Here is a 24,223-nt window from a genome sequence, read left to right on the forward strand (position 1 = left end):
GAACACTGTATTACAGTTAAAAGATCTGCGTTTTACCATTTCATTCAACTTCTGTTGGCTGTTGACTAAGGGCAGATCACCTGATCTTTTTGAGCTCTGTTCTTTCTCATCCACAAAATGGGAATAATATCTTGCTTCATAGGATTAAACAAGTATAGCATATGAGTAGAGTTTATAGATATTTGACCCAGTGGATGCTCAGAAAAGTTGGTTCATGAACATGCAGTTGGGGTGATAGGAAAAAGTTAGATTATGGAAAACCTTGAAAGGTTTAGAGGGGATTTGGCATATTGTGAAACTTTATAGTTTTTTAGTATGAGAACAGATTTATGGAAGTTGGTTTCAAGAAGTATCCTCTCATTGCTGTGCAGGAAAAAGTTAGAAGCAAGAAATATCTAGAAAATCATTTGTCAGAGTTCAGGATAAGGTTCTGAGGGCCTGGTCTGGGTCTCAACATAGTTGTAGAGATCAAAGAAGAAATCAGAGATTTCAAAGGAAGAAACAGCAGGATTTGCTCAGACTACTTTTATAACTTAACAGAGAGAGAAGAGTCAGTTACCTAGGAGTCTGAGATTTCTAGCCTGGGAAACTATAAAAATGACCAAAGGAATAACAAATCTGGGGCAGTCTGAAAGGGAAGTTGAGTTAGGAAAAGGATAGTACATTCAGTTTTGAATGTGTGAGTTTTAAGTTTATAGTATAGTTTGTGCTTTGGTTATCAGTTACTTTCTGGCAGTGAGATATTGTGAAAAAGAGTACAGGATAGAATTCAGGAGATTTTTTTTTTTTTTTTTGTACTGGGGTTTGCACCCAGAGGCACTTATTACTGAGCCACACCCCCAGCCCTTCTTGTGTTTTATTTAAAGACAGGGCCTTACTGAGTTGCTGAGGCTGGCTTTGAACTTGCAATCCTCCTGCCTCAGCCTCCCAAGTCACACTTGGATTACAGGTGTTTGCCACTATGCCCAGCAGGAGATTGATTCTTCTTCTAGCCTAATCACTAATTAGCTTATGACCCCAGGGAAAGTCGGGTGTTCATTGTAGCTGTCTAACAAATCAAGCTAACACACACCTGCCCTTGTCAGCCTTCCAAAGTTGTTTTGAGGCTCAAAGAAGAATGTATATGGGTCTCAGTGTATAATTCAGTGATAAAGCTTAGGTGTTCATTTGTTCACTAACAAGTGAAGCTAATACACACGTGCTCTGTCAACCTTCCAGAGTTGTTTTGATGATCAAAGAATATGTCTGAGGCTTGAGGTATAGCTCAATGATAGAGCTCATGCTTAGCATGCACAGGGCCCTAGTTTCAATCCCCAGCAGGCCCCAAAAATGCATATGAAAACATTCTGTGATTGCAAACTTCCATGTAATTGTAAGATAGTAATGTTATTTCTTTTCTTAGCTCAAACTAAAATGAAATACTTGGAATTAGGGCTAGAGAACAAAAAAAGGGGAAAATAACAGACTTCTTAAAGGCTTATTTGGAACTAAATAAAAATCATCAGAAACTTTAATCTCTGACATATATGTCTGAAAATCCCTGAGACTATAATTTGGGAGACTAATCTGGAAGCCAGTCTTGTATATGACATTCATGAGAACCAAAAACACAGGTTTCCTCTTGTTAGATGTCAGTATTTAAGTTACCTTCAAGTTGGAAGTATGAATAAGAAATTTTGAATTTTACCTGTAGTGTTGTTCCAGGTGTGTTAACAGATCCGGAAACATTTTCTTCTTAGGTCTGTTGCTGTGAGGTATACATTTTTGCCAAGGATCAAATTAGGGTAATGTTTTCAGTCTCAAGCTATTTTTATAAAGACATGATTTCTAACATTTATTATCACTGTCAGTAAGTGTGGTATGCTGGTTAGGTGCACAGTCTCTGGAATGAGACTGCTGAATTAAAGCCTATCTCTGTCAATTACTGACATGTGTGCTTGTTTAACTTATCTCTGCCTCTACTTCTTCATCTGTAATGAGAGATAATATCTACCTGAAGGTTGTTAGAAGGATTACATATAGCACTGTATGTAAAACACTTAAAATGGTGCACAGCACCTGCAAAGTACTATTTAAATGTTAATGGTGGTTATTAGAATAGTTATTTTGTTGGTTTTCAAGGAATAAAGCACATGAACAAAAGAAATGAATTCTCCAGATGGATAGCTGGATAAGTGGAAATGGTATAGTGATAAAAAATCATGGACTTTAGAGTCAGACATGCTTTGAGGTTTAAGCAACCACCTAACCCCTCTGATGGTCACTTTCTTTAACCTGTGAATCAGGAATCAAATATTTCTCTTATGCGTAATTATGGGGGTTAGTTAAGTCTAAATTACCAGGACCACAGTAGATGCTTAAAAAAAAAATGAATGCTTTCTGTCTATTCTCCATCTTTGCTGCTTCCTCAATGTAGAACAGTTCCTGGAGTTTGATTTTTTTCCCCCTTGTATGCCTTCTTATTTATTGCATTTTTGGAACCTGTAAAATCATTTGTTTGCTCTCTAAGAATAAATAGCAGCTATGTAATTGAATGGATATACCTCAAAAAGTGTGTTGTTGGTTTGTGTCCCTCTTCCCTTTGCTCTTTTGGATTACTATATCATTACAAAAATAAATCTTGCTAGAACCAATATGGTAGACATTATTAATCATTCACAGAATTGAACTGGTATGTAATCTCTGAATCCTTCACTGTATTACAGGCAGCTGTAATCAGTTCATCAGAGGTGATAGAGTAGTAAAAACCTGTCTGTTCTCCCTACTTTAGAGTTCTCTAGATGAAAATAATAGAATAATATATGGTCAGTTCATTAATCCTCTGTCTTGAGATATGGATTTGTCATACTTCATGACAATTAGGGTGGTCTTATAGCAGATGCTTGTCTGTATTATAACATTGTTACATAATGTGGGCATCCTTAGATACCTTCAAGAAGGATGCAATAGTTTTGAGAATATAAGTTGTTAAATTAAAAGATTATAATACTAGTATCCAACAAAAGATATGCATCAGAATCAGCTGGGATATGGTCTTTTTATTTTATTTTATTTTTTTGGTACTGGGGGATTGAACTTAGGGGTGCTTACTTAACCACTGTGCCACATCCTCAGCCCTTTTTATTTTTTATGTTGAGACAGGGTCTCCCTAAGTTGGGTAGGGTCTCCTTAATTGCTGAGGCTGGTCTCAGACTCACAGTCTTCCTGCCTTAGCCTCCTGAGTCACTGGGATTACATGTGTGCTCCACCACACCTAACTTGGGATATGGGCTTAAAATACTTGTGCTCCACCTCCCCATCAAGATTTGTCAAATCAAAATCTTAAGAAGATGGACCCTAACATGTGCATTTTGTAAAAGTACCCCCAGATGATTCTGCTATATATACTACTTGTTAAAAACATCTAGACACTTGGCAAGAGTATAGAGAATTAGGCATCCTCATATACTACTGGTATGAGTGTAAATTGAAATAATACAGCCAACAGAACAGTTTTGCAATATCTTATCAGAATTTCAGATCTGATCTGTAGGAATACATATATGCACAAAATGTAGTTTCAAGAATGTTTTTCATAGGCCTGTTTATAATATCAAAAAGTTATGAGCAACTAATTGATTTTCAGTACACAAATGGTTGAATACATGATAGTGATATCATACTTATTTACTATGCAGCCATTTAAAGAATGAAGTATGTATGAAAATTATACTTGCTAATGTAAAAATACATCCAGGATATGTCATTAAGTTAAATAAGCAAGTCACCAAATAAGCCTATTTTTAAATTATATGTAAATATTATAGAGAAAGATGTGAATGAATGCCCACCACTGTGCCATTGTTTACAGTGATTGTCTATGGCATAAAAGAGTGGGAATGATGTGGAATTAGTCTTTTTACTTTTACATTTAAAATATTTGGAATAAGATTTTAGTTTTATAATTACAAAAATTTAACAAAACATGAATGATTTTAAAGAAAGCTTGAATGTCAACTAAAATATGTGTCAGGACACTGGTTGTTTTGCAAATACCAATTTTAACCTGAGACTTAATAATCTATAACTTGGGAAAAGAAAGGAATATCAGGACAACAAATCTCAAATAAAAATGCTTGTTTGCAAAAAGGATAAAAATTTGTTGCCAAAGTTGTTGTGAAGGCAATCAGGAGTTTTTTTGTTTTATATATATATATATATATATATATATATATATATATTTTTTTTTTTTTTTTTTTTTTTTTTTTAGTTGTAGATGGACACAATACCTTTATTTTAGCTATTTTTATATGGTGCTGAGGACTGAACCCAGTGCCTCACATGTGCAAGACAAGTGCTCTACCACTAAGCTATAATCCCAGCCCAGGAGTTTTAAATAGATAAACATTTAAGATTTTCCCTGTATAAGAATTAATCAGCCATCTTTCTATTTATATCTAGATATGAAAATTAGGTTGGAAACATTTTGGTTTAAACCTTTTTCAGTTGATTAACCTGCCTATGAGGGTACTAACACCTTTTAATCCCTTCTTTTCTAACTTTAGGCCCGATGAGAGAAAGGGAAAGTTAAGGATGCTGGAGCAGAACAATGGATTTCTCTTTCTCTTTCATGCAAGGGATCATGGGAAACACAATTCAGCAACCACCTCAACTCATTGACTCCGCCAACATCCGCCAGGAGGATGCCTTTGATAACAACAGTGACATTGTTGAAGATGGTGGCCAGACACCGTATGAAGCTACCTTGCAGCAAGGCTTTCAGTACCCACCTACAACAGAAGACCTTCCTCCACTCACAAATGGCTACCCACCATCAATCAGCATGTATGAACCTCAAACCAAATACCAATCATATAATCAGTATCCCAATGGGTCAGCCAATGGCTTTGGTGCAGTTAGAAACTTTAGCCCCACTGACTATTATCATTCAGAAATTCCAAACACAAGACCACATGAAATTCTGGAAAAACCTTCCCCTCCACAGCTACCACCTCCTCCTTCGGTACCACAAACTGTGATTCCAAAGAAGACTGGCTCACCTGAAATTAAACTAAAAATAACCAAAACTATCCAGAATGGCAGGGAATTATTTGAGTCTTCCCTTTGTGGAGACCTTTTAAATGAAGTACAGGCGAGCGAGCACACAAAGTCAAAGCATGAAAGCAGAAAAGAAAAGAGGAAAAAGAGCAACAAGCATGACTCATCTAGATCTGAAGAGCGCAAGTCACACAAAATCCCCAAATTAGAACCAGAGGAGCAAAATGTAAGTTGAAACATCTTTTTTGAAAAATTTTGTAATCTTTCTCATTTTCTGGAAATCAAAGGGTTCTTTTTTAGTTTGACTCTTCAAATTGAACATCTCTGGTAACTTCCCTTGTAATCCCCAGCAAGGTGCTTGGAATGTTACAATAGATGCTGAGTAAATATTTGTTGAAAAAATGAATGGATATTATTAAAGAAATATTTTAAAGCATATGACAACAAGAATCTTGTTTATGTTTATCTTAGAAGTCTCAATTATTTTTACTTACTTATAATAAACTCCTGGTTTTTGAAGATGAAAAGGCTAAGAGAAATGGGTTTTTCATTTACTTTGGACCAACTTTTACTGGTACAACTTGTATTTAATACTCATTGCTAATGTAATGCTACAGAATAAGTTGATATTTTAGAATTCTTTTTATTGAAATCAGTTTGTATTGCTGTATATTGGTTAAAACTTTATAATATTCAACTTTAGGTTGAATATTATAAAAGTCATCTTCATAGGTAACTTAAGATGCATGCTGTTGAACTTTTTAATATCATGAAGTTTCATAGCAATGACATAATATTAGAAAGTATGTAGCAAATTACTTCTAACTTGAATGAAGAGTTCATGATATGACTTGTATGTGTTCCCTAGACATTGATTTGCAAAGAAACTAATATGTTTATTTTTTGTGACAGTTATATGCTTTTTATATTTGGCATACCTGAATAATTTGTTTTCTTCTGTTCAAAGATATATTTACTTCTTACAAACTGATCTTTTCTTTGGTAGCTGGGTTCCATTATTTTGTACAACTGAAAAGTGATCTTTTTCTGGAGTACAGGTCACAATGGTTCTAGGCTATCACAAGCCCAAGTGTAACATTTCAAAATGTTTTCTTATTTTCTTACTTTTTCATTGAACACATTGATTGACTACCTACTGTCTATAGGCACTGTTCTGAGAACTGAAGATATAGCAGTGAGTGAAAAGCAGAGATACCTATTCTCAGGATGCTTATATTACAGTGGGAGGAACCAGAAAATACATAAATGCACATACATAGCTCCTTAAGTTCAGAAAGTGTCAAACACCGTGGAGAAAATAAAACTAGGTAATGAGATAAAGAATTCTGCATCTCTAAGATGAAGGACTTTGAAACATAATTTCTGGGGCTGGGAATATAGCTCAGTTGGTAGAATGCTTGCCTAGCATGTACAAGGCCCTGTGGGTTCAATTCCCAACACCACCAAAACAAACAAACAACAACAACAACAACAAAAACCCCACATATATGCCTTTTGGGTTTTGTTATTTAGCAAATGCCTACCACTGAACCTAACTCATGTCTTTTGTTGACTGTGTATTGAGTAAATGAATAAGTGGAAGGAGAAAAGTTAACTTTAGGTCCTCCAGACATGTTCACAGTCGCATTTCTTACCTAGATCTGCAGTGAAGAGACATGTGATGCACTGTGCCTTTAGGGAATCACAAAAATGCATGAATCTTGGATTTGACTTTAGCTTCTTAGTGCCTGGGGACTGTCCTGCTACCCTGTCTTGGTTTTGCTCTAGAGAATCTGGCAAATAGGGGACTATCCAAATTTATTTATTAGGCTAGACTTTTTGCCTTTATTGATAAAGTTAGTTAAAAATATATCTCAAAATAGAACAAGGGCTGGAAGCTATATAAAAACAAAATAAAATGATCTGTTCTTTTCATTTCTATTTTCTGCCTTATTAGAATCTAGGAAAAATTCAGTGCAGTTATGATTCTGTTAGTCACTTTACAGTCAGATTCTAAAATCAATTCTGCTTTGTTGAATATCTGCTATGCCTAGCTCTTTATATCACTTAAACACTTCATTTAAGTGTTATATTCAAGGATTAGAATGTTTAGATATAATTTAAGAGTTTTAGTATATCATGCTGAGCACAATTTAATTGATTATTTAGGATTTTAAAATATCTTGGAGTAAAGGAACATCAGTTTGACCAAAGGTATAGAGGTAGATAGTGGTATTGATTGCACTCAATATTACTAAGACTATTGCCTGAACATAGAATTTTGAGGGAAATTCAGGTTTTTTTCTTGTATTCTCTTTTACCCCTTTCCTTGTGCTATCTTCTTCCCCTTCCTTCCCTGTTTTTCCCTCTCTCCTTCTTCCATTAAAAAAAAAAAAAAAAGGAAAGACTCAATTTCTGGTTAGCTGAATTTTGATTAATTAAAATTTTATCACACATGTAAGCTTAGAAGTAGGTACCATAAAAGTTGTCCTCCTCTTGACCGCAGAACTTTAAAGCCAGAGCTCCCATGGTTCTTGCTTATCCTGTGTTCTGCTTTTGCTAAGCTAAGTAGGTGACTAGAGCTGAGCAAAGATTAATCTGTTTTGTAACTTTGTGTGTTTTAAAATTTGGCATCCTTAACATGCACATCTGTACTCCTTCCTCAGGACAGTTGTTTTAATTCTTGATTCCCTGTGCTTCCTAGTTTGTCCCTGGAGGACCTAGCACTTGTATTTAGCATTGTAGGGGGCTTAGAAGTAAAGGGAAGCTCAGAGAAGCATTTGCTGACTCCATTGGACAGCTCCTCTCTCCTAGATGCTACAGGGAAGCAAAACCTACTTAGAACTGTAGGTCTGGAGAAAAAGTCTGAAATAATGTCCTGGAGCTGGATTTGCTTTTTCTTGTTTTTCTTTCTTTATTTTTTAAATTATTTTTATTGATGGATTACAATTATACATGTTAGTGGGATTGGTTGTTACATATTCATACATGCATGCAACATAATCTTTTCTTTCTGGTTGATGTTGTTCCTTAAAAGTCAATAATAGGTTCTATTTTGAGCAATCAAAATGATACACTTTAAGATTTAATCCACAGCTTTTTTCTCAGTACTTGATGTGCATATATTTCCTCCCAGTTCTGAGCTGCTTGGGCAGCTGTTATTTGGAACAACCTTAAGTATGTCTTCTCAACAAGGAAAATGTGTCCAAACATCTAGGCAGCGGGAGACCTGAGATCACAACTGAAATTGTATATTTTAAAAATCTCCTTTAGCTGTTTTCCCTCCCACCAAATTAGAAACATGTGGAGATGTTTCTGCATGTCTTCCTCCTTGGCAGGTGTAATGCCTCAGGCATTTGAGTATAGGCCCTATTCAAACATTCACTGGTCTCCATCAACACTAAAGTGGCCTTATCCACCAAGGCCAGTCTCATTAACTCCTAGCTTGCCATTTCCAAATCAGTGGTTGGATCAGTCCCATTAACACTAAGTTAGAGGTTCATTTCTTCATTTTCAGTGTATTAGGCTTCAATGTTTGTAGAAAATATTCACGTGCAAAATGTTCTTTTGTACACATTCTTTACTTTAAAAGTTTTTTTTTATTTTTGGATTGAACCCAGGGCCTTGCACTTATGAGACAAGCACTCTACCAACTGAGCTATCTCCCCAGCCCCTTAAATTTATTTTCGTGGTACTGGGGATTACACTCAGGGACTCTCTACCTCTAAGCCATATCCCTAATTCTTTTTCTTCTTCTTGCTCCACCTTTGTTTTTTGTTTTGTTTTGTTTTAGACAGTGTCTTATTAAGTTGCCTAGGCTGGCCTGGAACTTGGGATCCTCCTGTCTCAGCCTTCAGTCACTGGGATTATTGGGGTGCACTACCACACCCAATCCCACGTTCTTTGCTTTTTAGCATTATGAATTCTGTTATTCAGAAACTTTTTAAAAAATGCACAATGTATTGGCTTAAATTTTTTTCCAACTTGAATGTTGACACTGGTTTCTGTTCTTTTTAGAGAATATGATTTTGCTTAATATTTTTGAAAATTAAGTAATGTTATTAATAGCTTGAAATTCTGCCATATTTGATGTATTTTATTAATTTTGGGGGGTACTGGGGATTGAACTCAGGGACACTCAACCACTGAGCCACATCCCCAGCCCTGTTTTGGATTTCATTTAGAGACAGGGTCTCACTGAGTTGCTTAGCACCTCACTTTTGCTGAGGCTGGCCTCGAACTTGAGATCCTCCTGTCTCAGCCTCCCGAGCTGCTGGGATTACAGGCATGTGCCACTGCACCCATCACATTTTATTAATTTTAATGAATGTTTTGTTTTGTTTTGGTGGTACTGGGGATGGAACCAAGGAGCACTCTTTGAAACAGGGTATTGCTAAATCACCTGGTCTGGCCTTGAATCTTGTGCTCTTTCTTGCCTTAGCCTCCCAAATTTCTGGGTCTTAGGTTTTAATACAGTTACCAAACCTGAAATTTTTAAAAGGAATGTTTAGGATAATGTAATTTATCATTATAACTACTCTCTTAACAAATTTTTTCCTTTTTAACAATCTTTAGCCAGGCTTAGTGGCACACACATATGTAATCCCAGCAATTTCGGTGACTGGAGCAGGAAAATTGCAAGTTCAAGGCCAGCCTCAGCAACTTAGCAAGACCCTGTGTCAAAATAAAAACAAAGTAGCCAGGCACAGTGGCACATGCCTGTAATCTCAGCGACTTGAGAGACTGAGGCAGGAGGATCACAAATTGGAGGCCAGCCTCAGCAACTTAGTGAGACCCTGTCTCAAAACAAAGAGTGCTGGGGATGTGGCTCAACATCTCTGGGTTCAATTCCCATTACCAAAAAAATAAAAATAAAGTAAAAAGGAATAGGAATCTAGCTTAGTAGGAGGGTACCTGTTTAGTATGTGTGAGGCCCTGAGTTCAATACCTGGCCCCACCAAAAAAAAAGAGAGAAACTTTACTGTAATTCTTTCCTGGACAATAGGTCTTTCCATGAGGAATCAAATAAACATATTTTAAAAGTGGTGTACACCCATAAACTTGTAAATTTAAAAATTCATATGAATTGAACATGAAGAAGAACTAACTCACAGTCATCTTTTTCTGTGATGCTTTCTCTTCCTAACATTCACAGTATTTAAACCTCTCTCTGTCCTTTGAACAGCTGCAAGACAATGAATAATAGACTCAGAACTATTTTATTTTTTGGCATTTTCTAAGTCGTTGTTATTATTTTTTTTTTTTTTTTTTTTTACCGTCAGCATTTGACTTCCATTGTCCATTTCTTCATAAAAGCTTCTCTTGTGTTTGTGATTCTCTGCTATACTTGGTTTATTTTAATCTTCTTTTGAGCCCCAAAGATCCCCAGATGCTACTAGATATTTGTTTTGCTGATGCATTAACACATTTTATGCATGTTTGCTCTCTATCCTTGCACCATCCTTATTTGACTTCTTTTTCCCTCTCTTATTTATATAAGAAAACTTAGAATAAATTTTATTGGACTTTCCTTCCCTTGTCACCTTTCTTTTCAAAATCACTATGAGAGTTTCAGTTCTTTGAAAGTGATTTTAGGAGCATATCAAATCAGTCTGAAGGAAGCACCAACAACCTGGAACAAATTCATAAAACAAAAAAGATAAGGCATTTGAATAAGAAGATTTGGAAGGAAATCCTGTCTTTAATCCAGAAAGGGAAAAAATGTTAATCAATTTCAGATCAGTTCTTAAAATGGTAGTCTTTTGTTGTATGATAAAGATTAGTCACTCCTTATTTATTTGCCCTCAAAAAGAGGCCTTGAAACCCTTCCCTTTAGACATTATGAAGATTTAATGTGTGGTGGAGGGAGGCTTGTTTTCACTGTTACCTGCTCTTCAGGTTGCCCTGTCTTCCTACTGTAACGATTAGAATGAGGAGCTAAGGTGAAGGCTTAAACTGTAGATTAAAATTAAACTACTGAATGAACCTGTGCAAACATAGGCAGTAGTTCTAAACCGCTTCATTATATACTAGTGATCAAAACATTTTTTTTTCCATTTGAACATAGATTTTTCTTTCTTTACTCATTGAGTAACTCTTACTAGAACTTTATGGTACCACTATGAAAGTATCTAACATAGCTAATGTTATGCCTGTCAGTGAACTGCCACTATCTTCTTTAACCTGAAAGACTGCAAGGACCTTTTAAACATTCTGCTTTCCCTCTTCCAAAATACTCTCTACCTAACAGCCAATAGGACCTTTTGTTTATTTTTATTTTTGACAGTACTGGAAGTTGAACCCAGGAGTGCTCTGCCACTGAGCCCCAATCCTTTTTATTTTTTGAGACAAGGTGTTATTAAGGTGTCCAGGCTGGCCTCAAACTTGTAACCCTCCTGTCCCACCCTCCATAATAGGTGAGATTATAGGTGTGCACCTCTATGCCTGGCACAATCTTTTTAAAACAGAAATTGATGCTTGTTACTCATCTACCTAAACCTCTTGAATGGCTTTTCATTGCATTTAAGATAGAATCCAGATACTTTACTATGGTTTACAAAGCCCTCGATCTAACCTACCTCTCCACTCTTACTTTCTAAGCTCTCTCTTCCTCTCGCAATCAGGTTGTTAGCTGTGACCATCTTAATTTCAGGTACCTCACACGTTACTCCTTTACCCTGCAGTGTTCTTCCCCCCAGTTTTTAACTAAACTAACTCTTCCTTTGATTCTCAGATTATAACTTTGGTAGAAAGGCCTTTCCTTATCTACACATATATACACACACACTGTTCTCTCTCTAAATAGCTCTTACTTCCTAAGTGAATGTCTGTTTCTGTTTGTTTAATGTCTGTCCTTCCTGTGTATCTGTAAGTTTCTTAAGGTCAACACCACATCTGTTTGTTTCACTGTTCAGAGGCCTAGTACTGTGCCTAGAGCATCATCTGCACTTTTGAGTGAATGTTGATTCTTGGGGTTTGGAATTTTAGCCTAGCATTTATAAAATACCATTGTCCTAACAGTTAAAAACCTTTTTGTACTTCTTTTACTTAATAAAACTTTGCTTTTACAACAGTGCCTTAAATGTCTTGAAATAATTGAGAATTTTAAATAGCTTTTAGAATAACTATGTTTAGTGAAATTAAGACCTTATTTAATGTATATGCCCTTTTTTTTAACTTGTTACATGTCACTGAGATTGCCAATTTATTTATTTGTGTTTTTTTTTCATTCTTTTTAGTTATACATGCAATAGAATGTATTTTGACATATTATATATACATGGAGTATAACTTCCCATTCTTGTGGTTGTTCATGATGTGGAGTTTCACTGGTGTTGTATTCATATATGAACATAGGAAAGTTACGTCTGATTCGTTCTACTATCTTTCCTATTTCCATCCCTCTCCCTTCCTTTCATTCCCCTTTGTCTAATCCATAATACTTCTATTCTTCCCTACCCATCTGCTTACTGTGTGTTAGCATCCGAGTATCAGAGAGAACATTCAGCTTTTGGTTTTTTGGTGATTGGCTTATTTCACTTAGCATGATAGTCTCTAGTTCCATTGATTTACCATATGCCCTCTTTTTTAAAAATATTTTTTGTTGTAGATGGACACAATACCTTTATTTTATTTATTTTTATGTGGTGCTGAGGATTGAACCCAGTGCCTCACACATACTAGGCAAGTACTCTGCCACTGAGCTACAGCTCCAGCCCAACATGCCATCTCTTCTTAAACCATCTGAATTCTGTTCTCTGACAAGTGGGAAACCAAAACTATTTTAAACTGTAGAAATAATTTGCTTTTTACAGAAAATGCAGATGATACAAATGTATGGAAGAGCGTTTTTCATTATTTCCCTAATCTTATTCTCAAAAGATAATTACGGTTAGCAATTCATTTTACATTGTACTAAATATTTTCAAAACAATTTTAAAATAGAAGGATATAAGATGTTGCTAGATGTATAGATCTGACATGAAATAATACTGTAGTTAGCATTCCTCTGATAAAATTTTCTTACTTTGGTAAGATTTTCTTATTTTGTGTGTTTCTGTAGGTTGTTTCTGAAATGTAATTGCTAACTTGAAGAGTGCATGTATTTTGATTTTGATATGCATTTCCAAATTGCCTTACAGAAATTCATTTTTAAATGATGTATTTGTGAGGCTTATGATTAGAAAAGTAATGTAATGTTTATTAGAGGCAGTTTAACAAATACAGAAAGCAGCCTCCAAATATTTTATCACCTTGTAGTAACTATTTATATCCTTTGAGTCTTTTTTTCTATGTAGATAAAAAAAATTATTTTTTCAATATTGAAATTATTATTTTCAAACCACTTTGCTTTTTACTGTTTTCAAATAACATAGTTAATGATATTTAAAACATATTGCTATTATTTTAATCTATACTGTAATTTATTTAAGTCTACATTTTCAAACATCTACATTATTTTTGTTATGTTGCTTTTACAAGTAGCACTGGTATGTATGTATTTATATACACATATTTTTTACATCTTTCAATGTTTTTTCAATATACATTTTAGATTTGCTGGTTGAGAGTCTGAAAGTTAAGGATTTTCACACATATTGCCAAATTGCTGTCCAGAAAATTTCCAGGTTACATTTTATGAACAATTTCAGAGTGCCCTTTGTTTTCCTGCAATCTGACAGGATTTAAAAAACAATTTAGTTGATTCTTTTCTTTAAGTCACTGTTCTTTGGTTTACTGCCACTTTATTCCATTTCCCTTTGGCTTTTCACCTAGAGACCAAATGAGAGGGTGGACATTGTACCCGAAAAAACAAGAGAAGAGCCAGTACTCAAAGAAGCCACCCCGGTGAGTTGCTTTATTCAGTACTGTCTGACCAGCTGTTGTGTAAGAAGGTGGTGAAAGCAACACAGATAAATTGCAATACAACATAGTTTTATAGTTCCATTCTTCTTTCTTTCAGAAATTGTACTGAAATAAATCTCAGAGCTGGTTTAGGAGGTAGATATTTATAGTGAATTATTTTCCTTTTAAAATTTGTGATCAATTTGTTTTGTTCACATAAATTCTTAAGATGCCTTATCAATAATTTAGCAACAGAAGTCATTCATCTTATTTTCAGTATTTGGGATGATGCTTATCAATTTTTTTCCTCCTTTTTTCTTCTCCATGGTAGTTATAGATAGCAGGTATCAGAGAAAAGTATAATTGAAGATGAATTTTACATTGTTAGCATTTTTAATGTACTTTGTACATAGTACAAGATTTCTTTTAAAAAAAAAAATTTCTGATGAAGTTTCATGACCTTTTCCTGTAGGTTCAGCCAGTACTATCTTGTGTTCCAACAACAGAAGTGTCCACTGGTGTTAAGTTCCAAGTTGGAGATCTTGTTTGGTCCAAGGTGGGAACCTATCCTTGGTGGCCTTGTATGGTTTCAAGTGATCCCCAGCTTGAGGTTCATACCAAAATTAACACAAGAGGTAAGAAATTGCATAAACAGATATTGAATTAGAAGTTGACAGTAAATAAACTTTAAATATATGAACTTTAAATATATGTGAATATAAATTACACATGTATTATCTGACTTAAGAATACATTTATGGGGCTGGGGTTGTGACTCAGTGGTACAGCACTCACCTAGAGTGTGTGAGGCACTGGGTTTGATTCTCAGCACCACATATAAATAAATAAATAAATAAATAAATAAATAAATAAATAAATATTCATTGACAACTAATAATTTTTAAAAATATATATATTTATGCACATTTATTTATTTATTTTTTTTTATTGTAAACAAATGGGATACATGTTGTTTCTCTGTTTGTACATGGCGTAGAGGCATTCCATTTGTGTAATCATAAATTTACATAGAGTAATGTTGTTTGATTCATTCTGTTATTTTTTTCCCTTCCCCCACCCCTCCCACCCCCCTTTACCCTCTATACAGTAGTTCCTTCCTCCATACTTGCCCCCCTCCCTAACCCTAACTCTAACCCTAACACTAACCCTTCCCTCCCCCCCATTATGTGTCATCCTCCACTTATTAGCGATATCATTCGTCCTTTGGCTTTTTGAGATTGGCTTATCTCACTTAGCATGATATTCTCCAATTTCATCCATTTGCCTGCAAATGCCATAATTTTATCATGCTTTATGGCTGAGTAATATTCCATTGTATATATATACCACAATTTCTTTATCCACTCATCAATTGAAGGGCATCTAGGTTGGTTCCACAGTCTGGCTATTGTGTATGCACATGTTTTTAATAACCAGTGGAATGATTATAGTCATCTTAACTTGCAGAGATCTTCTACAACTGATGTAGTTCTTTTGTTTTCCCTTATAATAGCTTCATTTGTTTATAATATCTCTCATACCTTTTTTAAATATTTTTTTTTAATTTACTTAATTTATTTTGAGGTAGTAGAGAGTGAACCCAGGGCTTCATACAAGCTAGATATGCATCCTACCACTGAGCTACATACCTAACCCTTTCTATTTTTGAGGCAGATTTTGGGCTCAGTTGCCCTATCTAGCTTCTAACTTGGAATCCACCTATCCCAACCTCTTGAATAGCTGAGAGGTATGGGCCAATTGTTCTTTGAACATTTTTATTTCATCATTTTCTCCTATAGATAGTACTATTTTTTACCCAGACAAGTGCTTTTTATCCTGATAAATTTTGCAGGATGCTTTTTCCCTACTCTGCTCCATTTTTGAACCTGTAAATTTACTGTGGCTTCCCTATATATTTGATATTACATAGAAGTATAGCTTAAATCTGTCTTTTATAACAGAATTTTAAGAATTTTAAAAATTAAGAAAAGATGCATTCACGCTAAACTCCTTCTTCTTTTCTTTCCTTTTATTTGACCAAAACATGATATAGACTAGATTTCTGAAATTGTAGCATTAGGAAGGGACTAGCTTTGTAACCCAAGGAATGTTTGAGTTCAGAATTTATTTCTGGGATGTTTACTTTGTGAACTTACTCTAGTTGTGTGTTGAATTCTTCATTGTCTGTGACAACTTTGCACCTAATCTTTTTCTTTCACTTAAACATTCACTTGGTTCTTGTTTACTATTAAGAAGAAGAAAAAAAATGTCCACTTAAGTCTGGTGTGTCAGGTTTGTAACACCATTGGTCATATTCATGAAACTTTGCTACATAGCCAGGAATCTGCCTACATAGAGCAAGCAACATGTCTTATTAACCATCTTTCATCTTGTCATATTATGTGCTGATTAAAGGTTGGGAGAACAGAAGTGTTAGTGTGGCAGAAGTGAAAAACCAGCATTGTTGAATGTCTACTTTTGTGCAGTGGACTGTATTTAATAGTTTTCTTATGTGTTTTCTTATGCAATTTTTATAGCATCCACACTATGTAGTAGGTAGTGTATTGTCCTGTTTCAGATAAGTAGAATCTCAAAGAAATCTCATTCTATAACCCCTACTATTGAATATTACTCAGATGTCAGAGGGAAAGCTATTAAATTTACCTGGTCATAGTTGACAGAGGTTGGGGGAAGCAGTTGTAGTTCCCGTGTTTATATAAGAAGGGTATTGGACCAGTGTCTCTGAAGCACCTTTTACCTCTAATAATCTATGGTTCATCTATATTTTAAAGGAAATACTTAAACTTAGATTATCGAAAACTAATCCAGTCTGGTATCCCCTAGGCAATCTCCTAACTTTAATGACAGAAAAACTGACTTTGATGATATTACTCCCACCTGTCTGAGAATTTAGGTTAAAAAATAATTCATATTTTGATAAAAATATAAAATTTTTTAGTCTTTAGTTTTTTTAAATTAATAGTTTTGGTGACATATAATTCATAAACCACAAAATTTATCCTTTTGGAGGGTGCAATTCAGTGATTTTTAGTACATCACGAAGTTGTACAGTCATCACCACAACCTAATTTTAAAATTATTTTTATCACCCCCCCCCCAAAGAAATTCTGTAGGCATTTGTAGTCACACCTCACCCCCAGTCCTACACTGCGGGTAACTACTGTCTCTCTATAGATTTACTTATTTATATTATTTCTTTCCTTAGCATGATTTTGAGGTACATCCATATTTTAGCATGTATCAGTACTTTATCCCTTTTTATCATCAAATAATATGCTCTTAGATGGTTTTGTAGGGTTTTAAAGGAAATGGTTTTCTGACAGTTTTTCTAAAAACCAAAGAACACAACATACAAATTTTGTTGATTATGTTCCATACATGATGCCTGTGAAGCATTTTGTATTGCTTATTATCTAAGCTACTTTGTAAAATTTGTCTTCATCATTTAGTAATCATTGGTTTCCATATATTTATTAGTAATTATTGTTACTAGATTCTTAGCCTTAGAAATGTATTTAATAGTTTTTCACACCATTAATAATAATAAAAATTCTTAGCAAGACCATATTGAAAGATATTTGGATTACATTTCTATTTTAAGTTGTTTTTCATTGTTTAGGTCTCATTTTAAGTTTAAAATCTAAAAATTAAATGCTTTTTCTGCTTTTAAAAATACTGTGTTCAGTAAACCTAACAAAACTATATATGGTACATGTATGATTACACAAATGGTGTGACTCTACTTGGTGTACAACCAGTGAAACAACAGTTGTACACCATTTGGGTACAATGAATCAAAATAAATAAATTTTTAAAAAAATATTTAAAAGTATACATGGGGGTAGATGAAAATATTCCACTGTATGGATATAGCATATTTTCTTTATTCACTTATCTGTTGACAAGGGGGCTTTTTAGTCTTTTTTTTTTTTTTTTTTTAGTATTTCTTTTTTCAGATTTTCATTAATTTATCCCACAAATATTTACAGAGCAATGAATACATGCTAGGCACAGTTCAAGGAACTGGAGGGATAGCACTCAACAAAATGGATCAAAAGTTCTGGTTGAAGAGACAGATTGTAAATAAGATAAATAACTAAAATACGTATAATTCATATACCACAAAATTTATCCTTTTGGAGGGTGCAATTCAGTGATTTTTAGTACATCACAAAGTTGTACAGTCATCACCACAACCTAATTTTAAAAACATTTTTATCACCCCCACAAAAGAAATTCTGTAGGCATTGTAGTCATACTCCACCCCCAGTCCTACACTTCAAGTAACTACTGTCTCTCTATAGATTTACTTAATTATAGTAAATAGTCATGTAAAGCAGAAAAGACAAAGCACAGAAGAGGGGTTGGATAGTGACTGGAAGGGGGCCATAAAAGGAACTTTCTGGGGGATCACTGGCATTTTCTGCTTCTTTTTTTAAATTTTATTTTTTATTTTTAGTTTTATATGATAATAGAATGTATTCTGGAAGAATATACATACATAAAGTGTATGTTATTCTTTAGGTTCCTACTCTTGTGTTCATACATGGTGTGGAGTTACCATGATTGTGTATACAAATACAAGGCTAGGAAAGTTCGGACCAATTAATTCTACTCTCGTTCCTATTCCTCTCCACTTCTTGATATAGGTACTGACTATATGGGCATGCTCAGTTTGTGAATATTCAGTATATGTACACTTAAGATTTGTGCACTTTTCTGTACATGTTATAATTCAATAAAGTTTTTTTTTTGAGCCAACGTGTGTGTGTGTGTGTGTGTGTGTGTGTGTGTGTGTGTGTGTGGTGGAAGGTGAAAGGTGCCCATACTCTCATCTTCAAAATATCAAAATATGTAACTATAATGAAAAGTTTGGGGTAATTCTTTTTTTGTATGCATAATTAGTAGATAGATAAAGATTTTTACTGAGAACTTTAATTAGTATTACATGATACCTATTTTTACTTTTAACCCCAGCAATGTTTTTTAAGTTTAAAACTAAATGGCTTTATCTTTGCTTTATTTTTCTTATATGAAAACATTTCCTTTCTGGGTGCTATAGCATACTCCTATAATCCCAGTGACTTGAGAAGCTGAGGCAGAAGGATTACAAATGTAAGGCCAGTTTCAGCAACCTTAGCAAGACCCTGTCTCAAACAAGATTACCCTATGTAAATTTATGATTTTTAATTAAAATAAATAAATCAAAAAAAGAAGTCTAAATAATACCAAAAAAAAACAATAAATTTTAAAAGGGCTGGAGATATAGCTCAGTGGGAGTACGCTCTTTGATTTTTTTTATAATTAGATTTATGCTTAGTTCTTCCTTCTCAGATCAGATGTGGAAATCCAGGTTGTGTGTGTTTATCTCCTCATAGGCTATTTTGCATATGAAATTTTAATCTGGTTCCAAAATAATTCCTTAGATAATTTTCCATTAATGTATTATAAAATGTGTAAAACCTAAACTATAATAGATTTCAGATAATGACATCAGTCCACTTTCAGCCTGCATTCATTGTTGTTTTTTATCTGAAAAAAATTTTTTAATTTATCTTTTAATTTTTTACAGGCTGCATTTTGATTCATTGTACACAAATGGGGTACATCATTTCGTTTCTATGATTGTACACAATGTAGATTCATATCATTTGTGTAATCATACATGTACATAGGGTAATGATGTCTGTCTGATTCCACCATTTTTCATACCCCCTGCCTCTCATTTCCTTCTACCTAATCTAAAGTTCCCTCAATCTTCTCTCACTCCCCACCCCCTAACCCCCATTAGATATCATTCTCCACTTATCAGGGAAAACATTCAGCCTTTGGTTTTTTGGGCTTGGCTTATTTCACTTAGCATGATATTCTCTAATTCTATCCATTTATTTGCAAATGCCATAATATTATTATTCTTTAAGGCTGAATAGTATTCCATTGTGTATATATACCAGAGTTTCTTTATCCATTCATTGGTTGAAGGGCATCTAAGTTGGTTCCACAATCTAGCTATTGTGAACTGAGCTGCTGTAAACATTGATGTTGCTGTGTTACTGTAGTTTGCTGATTTTAAATCCTTTGGGTATAAATCCCAAAGGATTTATAACTTTGGGATTAAATAACTGGGTCAAAATGTGGGTCCATTCCAAGTTTTCTGAGGATTCTCCACACTGCTTTCCAGAGTGGCTGCACCAATTTGCAACTCCACCAGCAATGTAAAAGTGTGCCTTTTTCCCCACATCCATGCCAACATCTATTATTGTTTGTGTTCTTGATAATAGCCTTTCTAATTGGAGTAAGATGAAATCTTAGAGTTGTTTTAATTTGCATTTTTCTAATTACTAGAGATGTTGAACACTTTTTCATATATTTATTAATTGCCTGTGTGTCTTCTTCTGTAAAGTGTCTGTCCAGTTCCTTGGCCCATTTATTGATTGGGTTCTTTGTATTTTGGGTGTAAAGTTTTGTAAGTTCTTTGTTTTTCTAGTCACATCCACTTTTTGTCTTCCTCTCCCTACCTGAATTATCATGGACTCCCTGAGAAGACCATTTCCTTCATTTTTCTGTGCATCTAATACTTTTTCTCTACAACAGTATTTTTCAGATTATCTCAGGTAAAAGACCAATTTTTGTTCTTTTTAAAGTTTTTAGTCCACCATGGACCAATACTTCTATAAAATAAATAAAACTTATTTTTAAAAAATGAAAGCCCCTACCCCACCCCAATACAGAATACAAGACCCCTAATCATGTCTAGGCGGCATGACAATATGAAATTGCTATCATAGTTTCTAAATGCTTACTCTCATCTCTGTTACTTAGTTTGGTGCAGTCTGGCTTGTTCTTTGGATCACGCTTTCTAAGTACCACTGCGCTTCCAAGACTGTAGTACTAGGGATTGAACCCAAAGATGCTTAACCACTGAGCTACATCCCCCTCCTTTTTAAAAAGTTTTTTTACATTTATTTATTTTTGGTAACATGTATTGAACCCAGGGACACTTAACCACTGCATCGCATCCTCAGCCCTTTTTATTTTGAGGCAGGGTCTTGCTAAGTGTCCAAGGCTGGTGATCCTCCTTAAACTTCCAATCCTCCTGCCTCAGCTTCCCAAGTAGCTGGGATTATAGACATTTGTCACAGTCCCAGGACTCTTCTTACTTTATCAAAAGTTTTTTGTTTATAGCTTTTGTAGGTTATATCTTTTACTATTTATTAAGAAGTTAAAACTGAGAAATTTTAAAAATTTTACTAATTTATTTTAAAATAATTCCTTATGCTATATTAATTAAATTTTCATGAAAACTTTCCCCCCCAAAAAAAAAAAAATTAATGAGAAGAATGGTATTGTTTACATTTTTGCAGATCTCTTTAATCTCTGGTTTAAATGAAGATGCTGGATTCTGATGCTTCTACATTCTGTCATAATTTATTGTTTTGGTTGAAGTAAATATACTACCTCATAAACACATTTGCAGTAAGGAAAGGGAACAGTATTTTAATAACCTTTTCAGATAATCGTGGATATTTTTCTTTGATATTTAACCAAAGTTCAACAAATGGTGGGTTAATTGCCATGTGAAATCTGAAATAATTTGAGTGAACTTTTTGTACCTTGTTACATTAAAATCCACTGGTTTTACTTGTACTTTGTATGAATCTTTTATCTTTCATGATTTTGTAAAACTTTGCATGTATTGTCCATTTAAGAATTCTTGGTTCCTGAATCGTGACTGTTTCAAATGTTGACCCATTCCCTTATAGATATTCTTTTAAATCACATTAATTAATACCCCTTCTATTTCATCAGAAAATTGATTATTGGGAACCTGGGAGACTCATAGGAGCAAAGACAAAATTTCCAGAGTTCTAATTTTGCTTGAAAGATCAGATTTTATTATTGGCACAAAACAGTGTTGTTTTCCTTAAAGTAAGAAAGCTCATTTTCAAGGAGATACCTGCCAAATACTCAAGTTTGAATTACTGTAGTTCTTTTTTCAGTCACACTTTCTAGTAAAAATGGTATTCCATGGAAATGTGGCCAAGTCACCCTGCCTCTCAATCACACTAATGCTTTTTCTCAAGACAACAATCATACTCCTGTGTGCAGAAGTGTTTTATTCATTCTTCCCATTTCATCACACAGAATATTGAGGGGACATGTATTCAAGACCCAAAATTTAGTAAAATTAATAATTTTTACTGCTTCAACAGTGATATAAAGTAAAATTGACTTTTTTTTTTTTTAAAGTACCAGTTTATGGCTATGAAAAACACAGTGACACTGGTGAAATTTGGGGCATTCTGTTTATCTCTGTGCTAAGATGCCAGTAGTCTTTTCTGCTATTGCTTTTGCACTAGCAAAAGCATAAAAGTCAACATAATGAGAAAAACAATTATTATGAAAATGGTTTTGACCCCACAGAATCCCTGAAATAACCTCACATTTATTTAGCTTAGAAGAGTGAGTTGATCAGTATTTGGCTTCTAAAAGTCCAAGGAAACATATTGTAGATTTTTTGAAACAAACATTATTAATTTATACCCCAATGTGTTTGTAAAAAGATAGGAGGTAAGTAAAAATAAATCTGATAATTAGCAGAATTTCTGCTTTTGTTTCTCTTATAACTTACTGCACTGATTTTAATCATTTGGAGTGATTTTTACAGTAGCAATTAGTTGTATAATTGGTAGGTATTGGGACATATCTTTGGAAAATTCAAAATGTCTGGGTTTTAATGGGAGTAATACTGAGGAACCTGGGGTAGAGGTCCTTTTGGCAGTGTGTTTGGATGCTTACATTCTGAAATGATTAATAAAAATTTTTACTTACAGGTGCCCGGGAATATCATGTCCAATTTTTTAGCAACCAACCAGAGAGGGCATGGGTTCATGAAAAGCGGGTACGGGAATATAAAGGTCATAAACAGTATGAAGAATTACTGGCTGAGGCAACCAAACAAGCCAGCAATCACTCTGAAAAGCAAAAGGTAACTAAATAGCTTATTTACATTTTTATTAGTCTGATTTTGTTTGTTGTTGGGTGCTGGAGATCAAATCCAGGGCCTTGGGTTTGATCAGACACTTTACCATAGAGCTACATACCCAGTCCTATAATTTGTTTGGTACTGGGAATTGAATCCAGAGGCACTTTACCACTGACTTAGTTCTGTAGTCCTCTTTTAAATTTATTTTTTTCTTTTGAGATAGGGTCTCACTAAGTTGCTAAAGATCTTGTTAAGATGCTGAGGCTGGCCTCAAACTTGAGATTTTCCTGCCTCAACCTCCTCAGTTGCTGGGACTACAGGCATGTGCCATCATGACTGTGGTGGTCTATAATATATTTTTGAAGGATTTAATAATTTGGAAGAATTTTTTATACTTGAATTCAGACAACTGTTAGAATGATTTATTTTTAACTCTTTTAAGCTTAGTTTTAATAATTGTAAGTAATCAGTAAGTTTGTGTGTTAATAAGGTTTACATAAAAAATTGTTATATAAACAATGTATTACTAGTGCAGGCCATATAGCCCATCTCGTAGAGTGCCTGCCTCTCATGCTGGAGGCACGGGTTTGAGTCCCCAGCACTCTGGGATTGTGGAAATAACAAACAAAGGAAACAATGTATTACTGTTATACTTTAATACAATTCTGTAAATTGTAAGTTTAGTGTACATTAGTGAAATATGGATTTTGCCAGGGATTTTTAATCATTTTCCTACTATGGCATTGTTAAGTAATTCCTCTTTTTAAATTTTTTTATTTAATTATGTATGTTTGTGTGTGTGTGTGTGTGTGTGTGTGTGTGAGTGTGTGGTGCTGGGCTCAAACCCAGGGCCTCTTGCATACTAGGCAAATCTCTGAGCTATATCCCCAGCCTAGAGATTTTAAATTCCTCTTTATTCTTAATTAACAAAGTTATTTTATGAAAATAAAGACTGTACAAGTGATGGAACCAGGAAATATGTTTGCTATGGTAGTGAATAGAAATTTGATGTAAATTCTTGATAATCTGTCTAGTCAGGCTTTTGGGATTTTTTGTTTTGTTTTGTTTTGGTTTGGTTTGGTTTTTGGCAGTGCTGGGGATGGCACCCAGGGCCTCATCCATGTTAGGCAAGTGTCCTCCCACTGAGCTACATGCCCAGCCCAGCCCAGAGATTTTAAGTAATTACAATATGGGTCTCTTGTACTTCAGAAATTTGTCATTTTTATACTTTAAAAGCTAAGTTTTGTCGAGCTTTTGATTAATTTTAACAGGTTTACATTTTATAGATTTAAACATCAATATTTGACATAGACTATACCATCTCATAGTTTTATT

The 24,223-nt window shown here is 34.3% G+C and overlaps 1 protein-coding gene across 6 annotated transcripts in view; it reads left to right on the plus strand.

Moving 5' to 3' along the window:
* The window catches only part of NSD3 (nuclear receptor binding SET domain protein 3), a 104,435-nt gene that overhangs the window by 28,543 nt on the left and 51,669 nt on the right, over window positions 1-24,223 (plus strand). For all 6 annotated transcript variants that reach the window (XM_079140634.1, XM_079140637.1, XM_079140636.1 and 3 more), the window contains exons 2-5: window positions 4,545-5,263; window positions 13,813-13,884; window positions 14,354-14,516; window positions 22,737-22,891. In XM_079140634.1, the coding sequence (XP_078996760.1) occupies window positions 4,589-5,263; window positions 13,813-13,884; window positions 14,354-14,516; window positions 22,737-22,891 (1,065 nt within the window). In that variant the 5' untranslated portion in view covers window positions 4,545-4,588. The remainder of the gene's footprint in view (window positions 1-4,544; window positions 5,264-13,812; window positions 13,885-14,353; window positions 14,517-22,736; window positions 22,892-24,223) is intronic.

Source organism: Sciurus vulgaris, assembly GCF_902686455.1.
Source record: "Sciurus vulgaris genome assembly, chromosome: 5".
Lineage (NCBI taxonomy): Eukaryota > Metazoa > Chordata > Mammalia > Rodentia > Sciuridae > Sciurus > Sciurus vulgaris.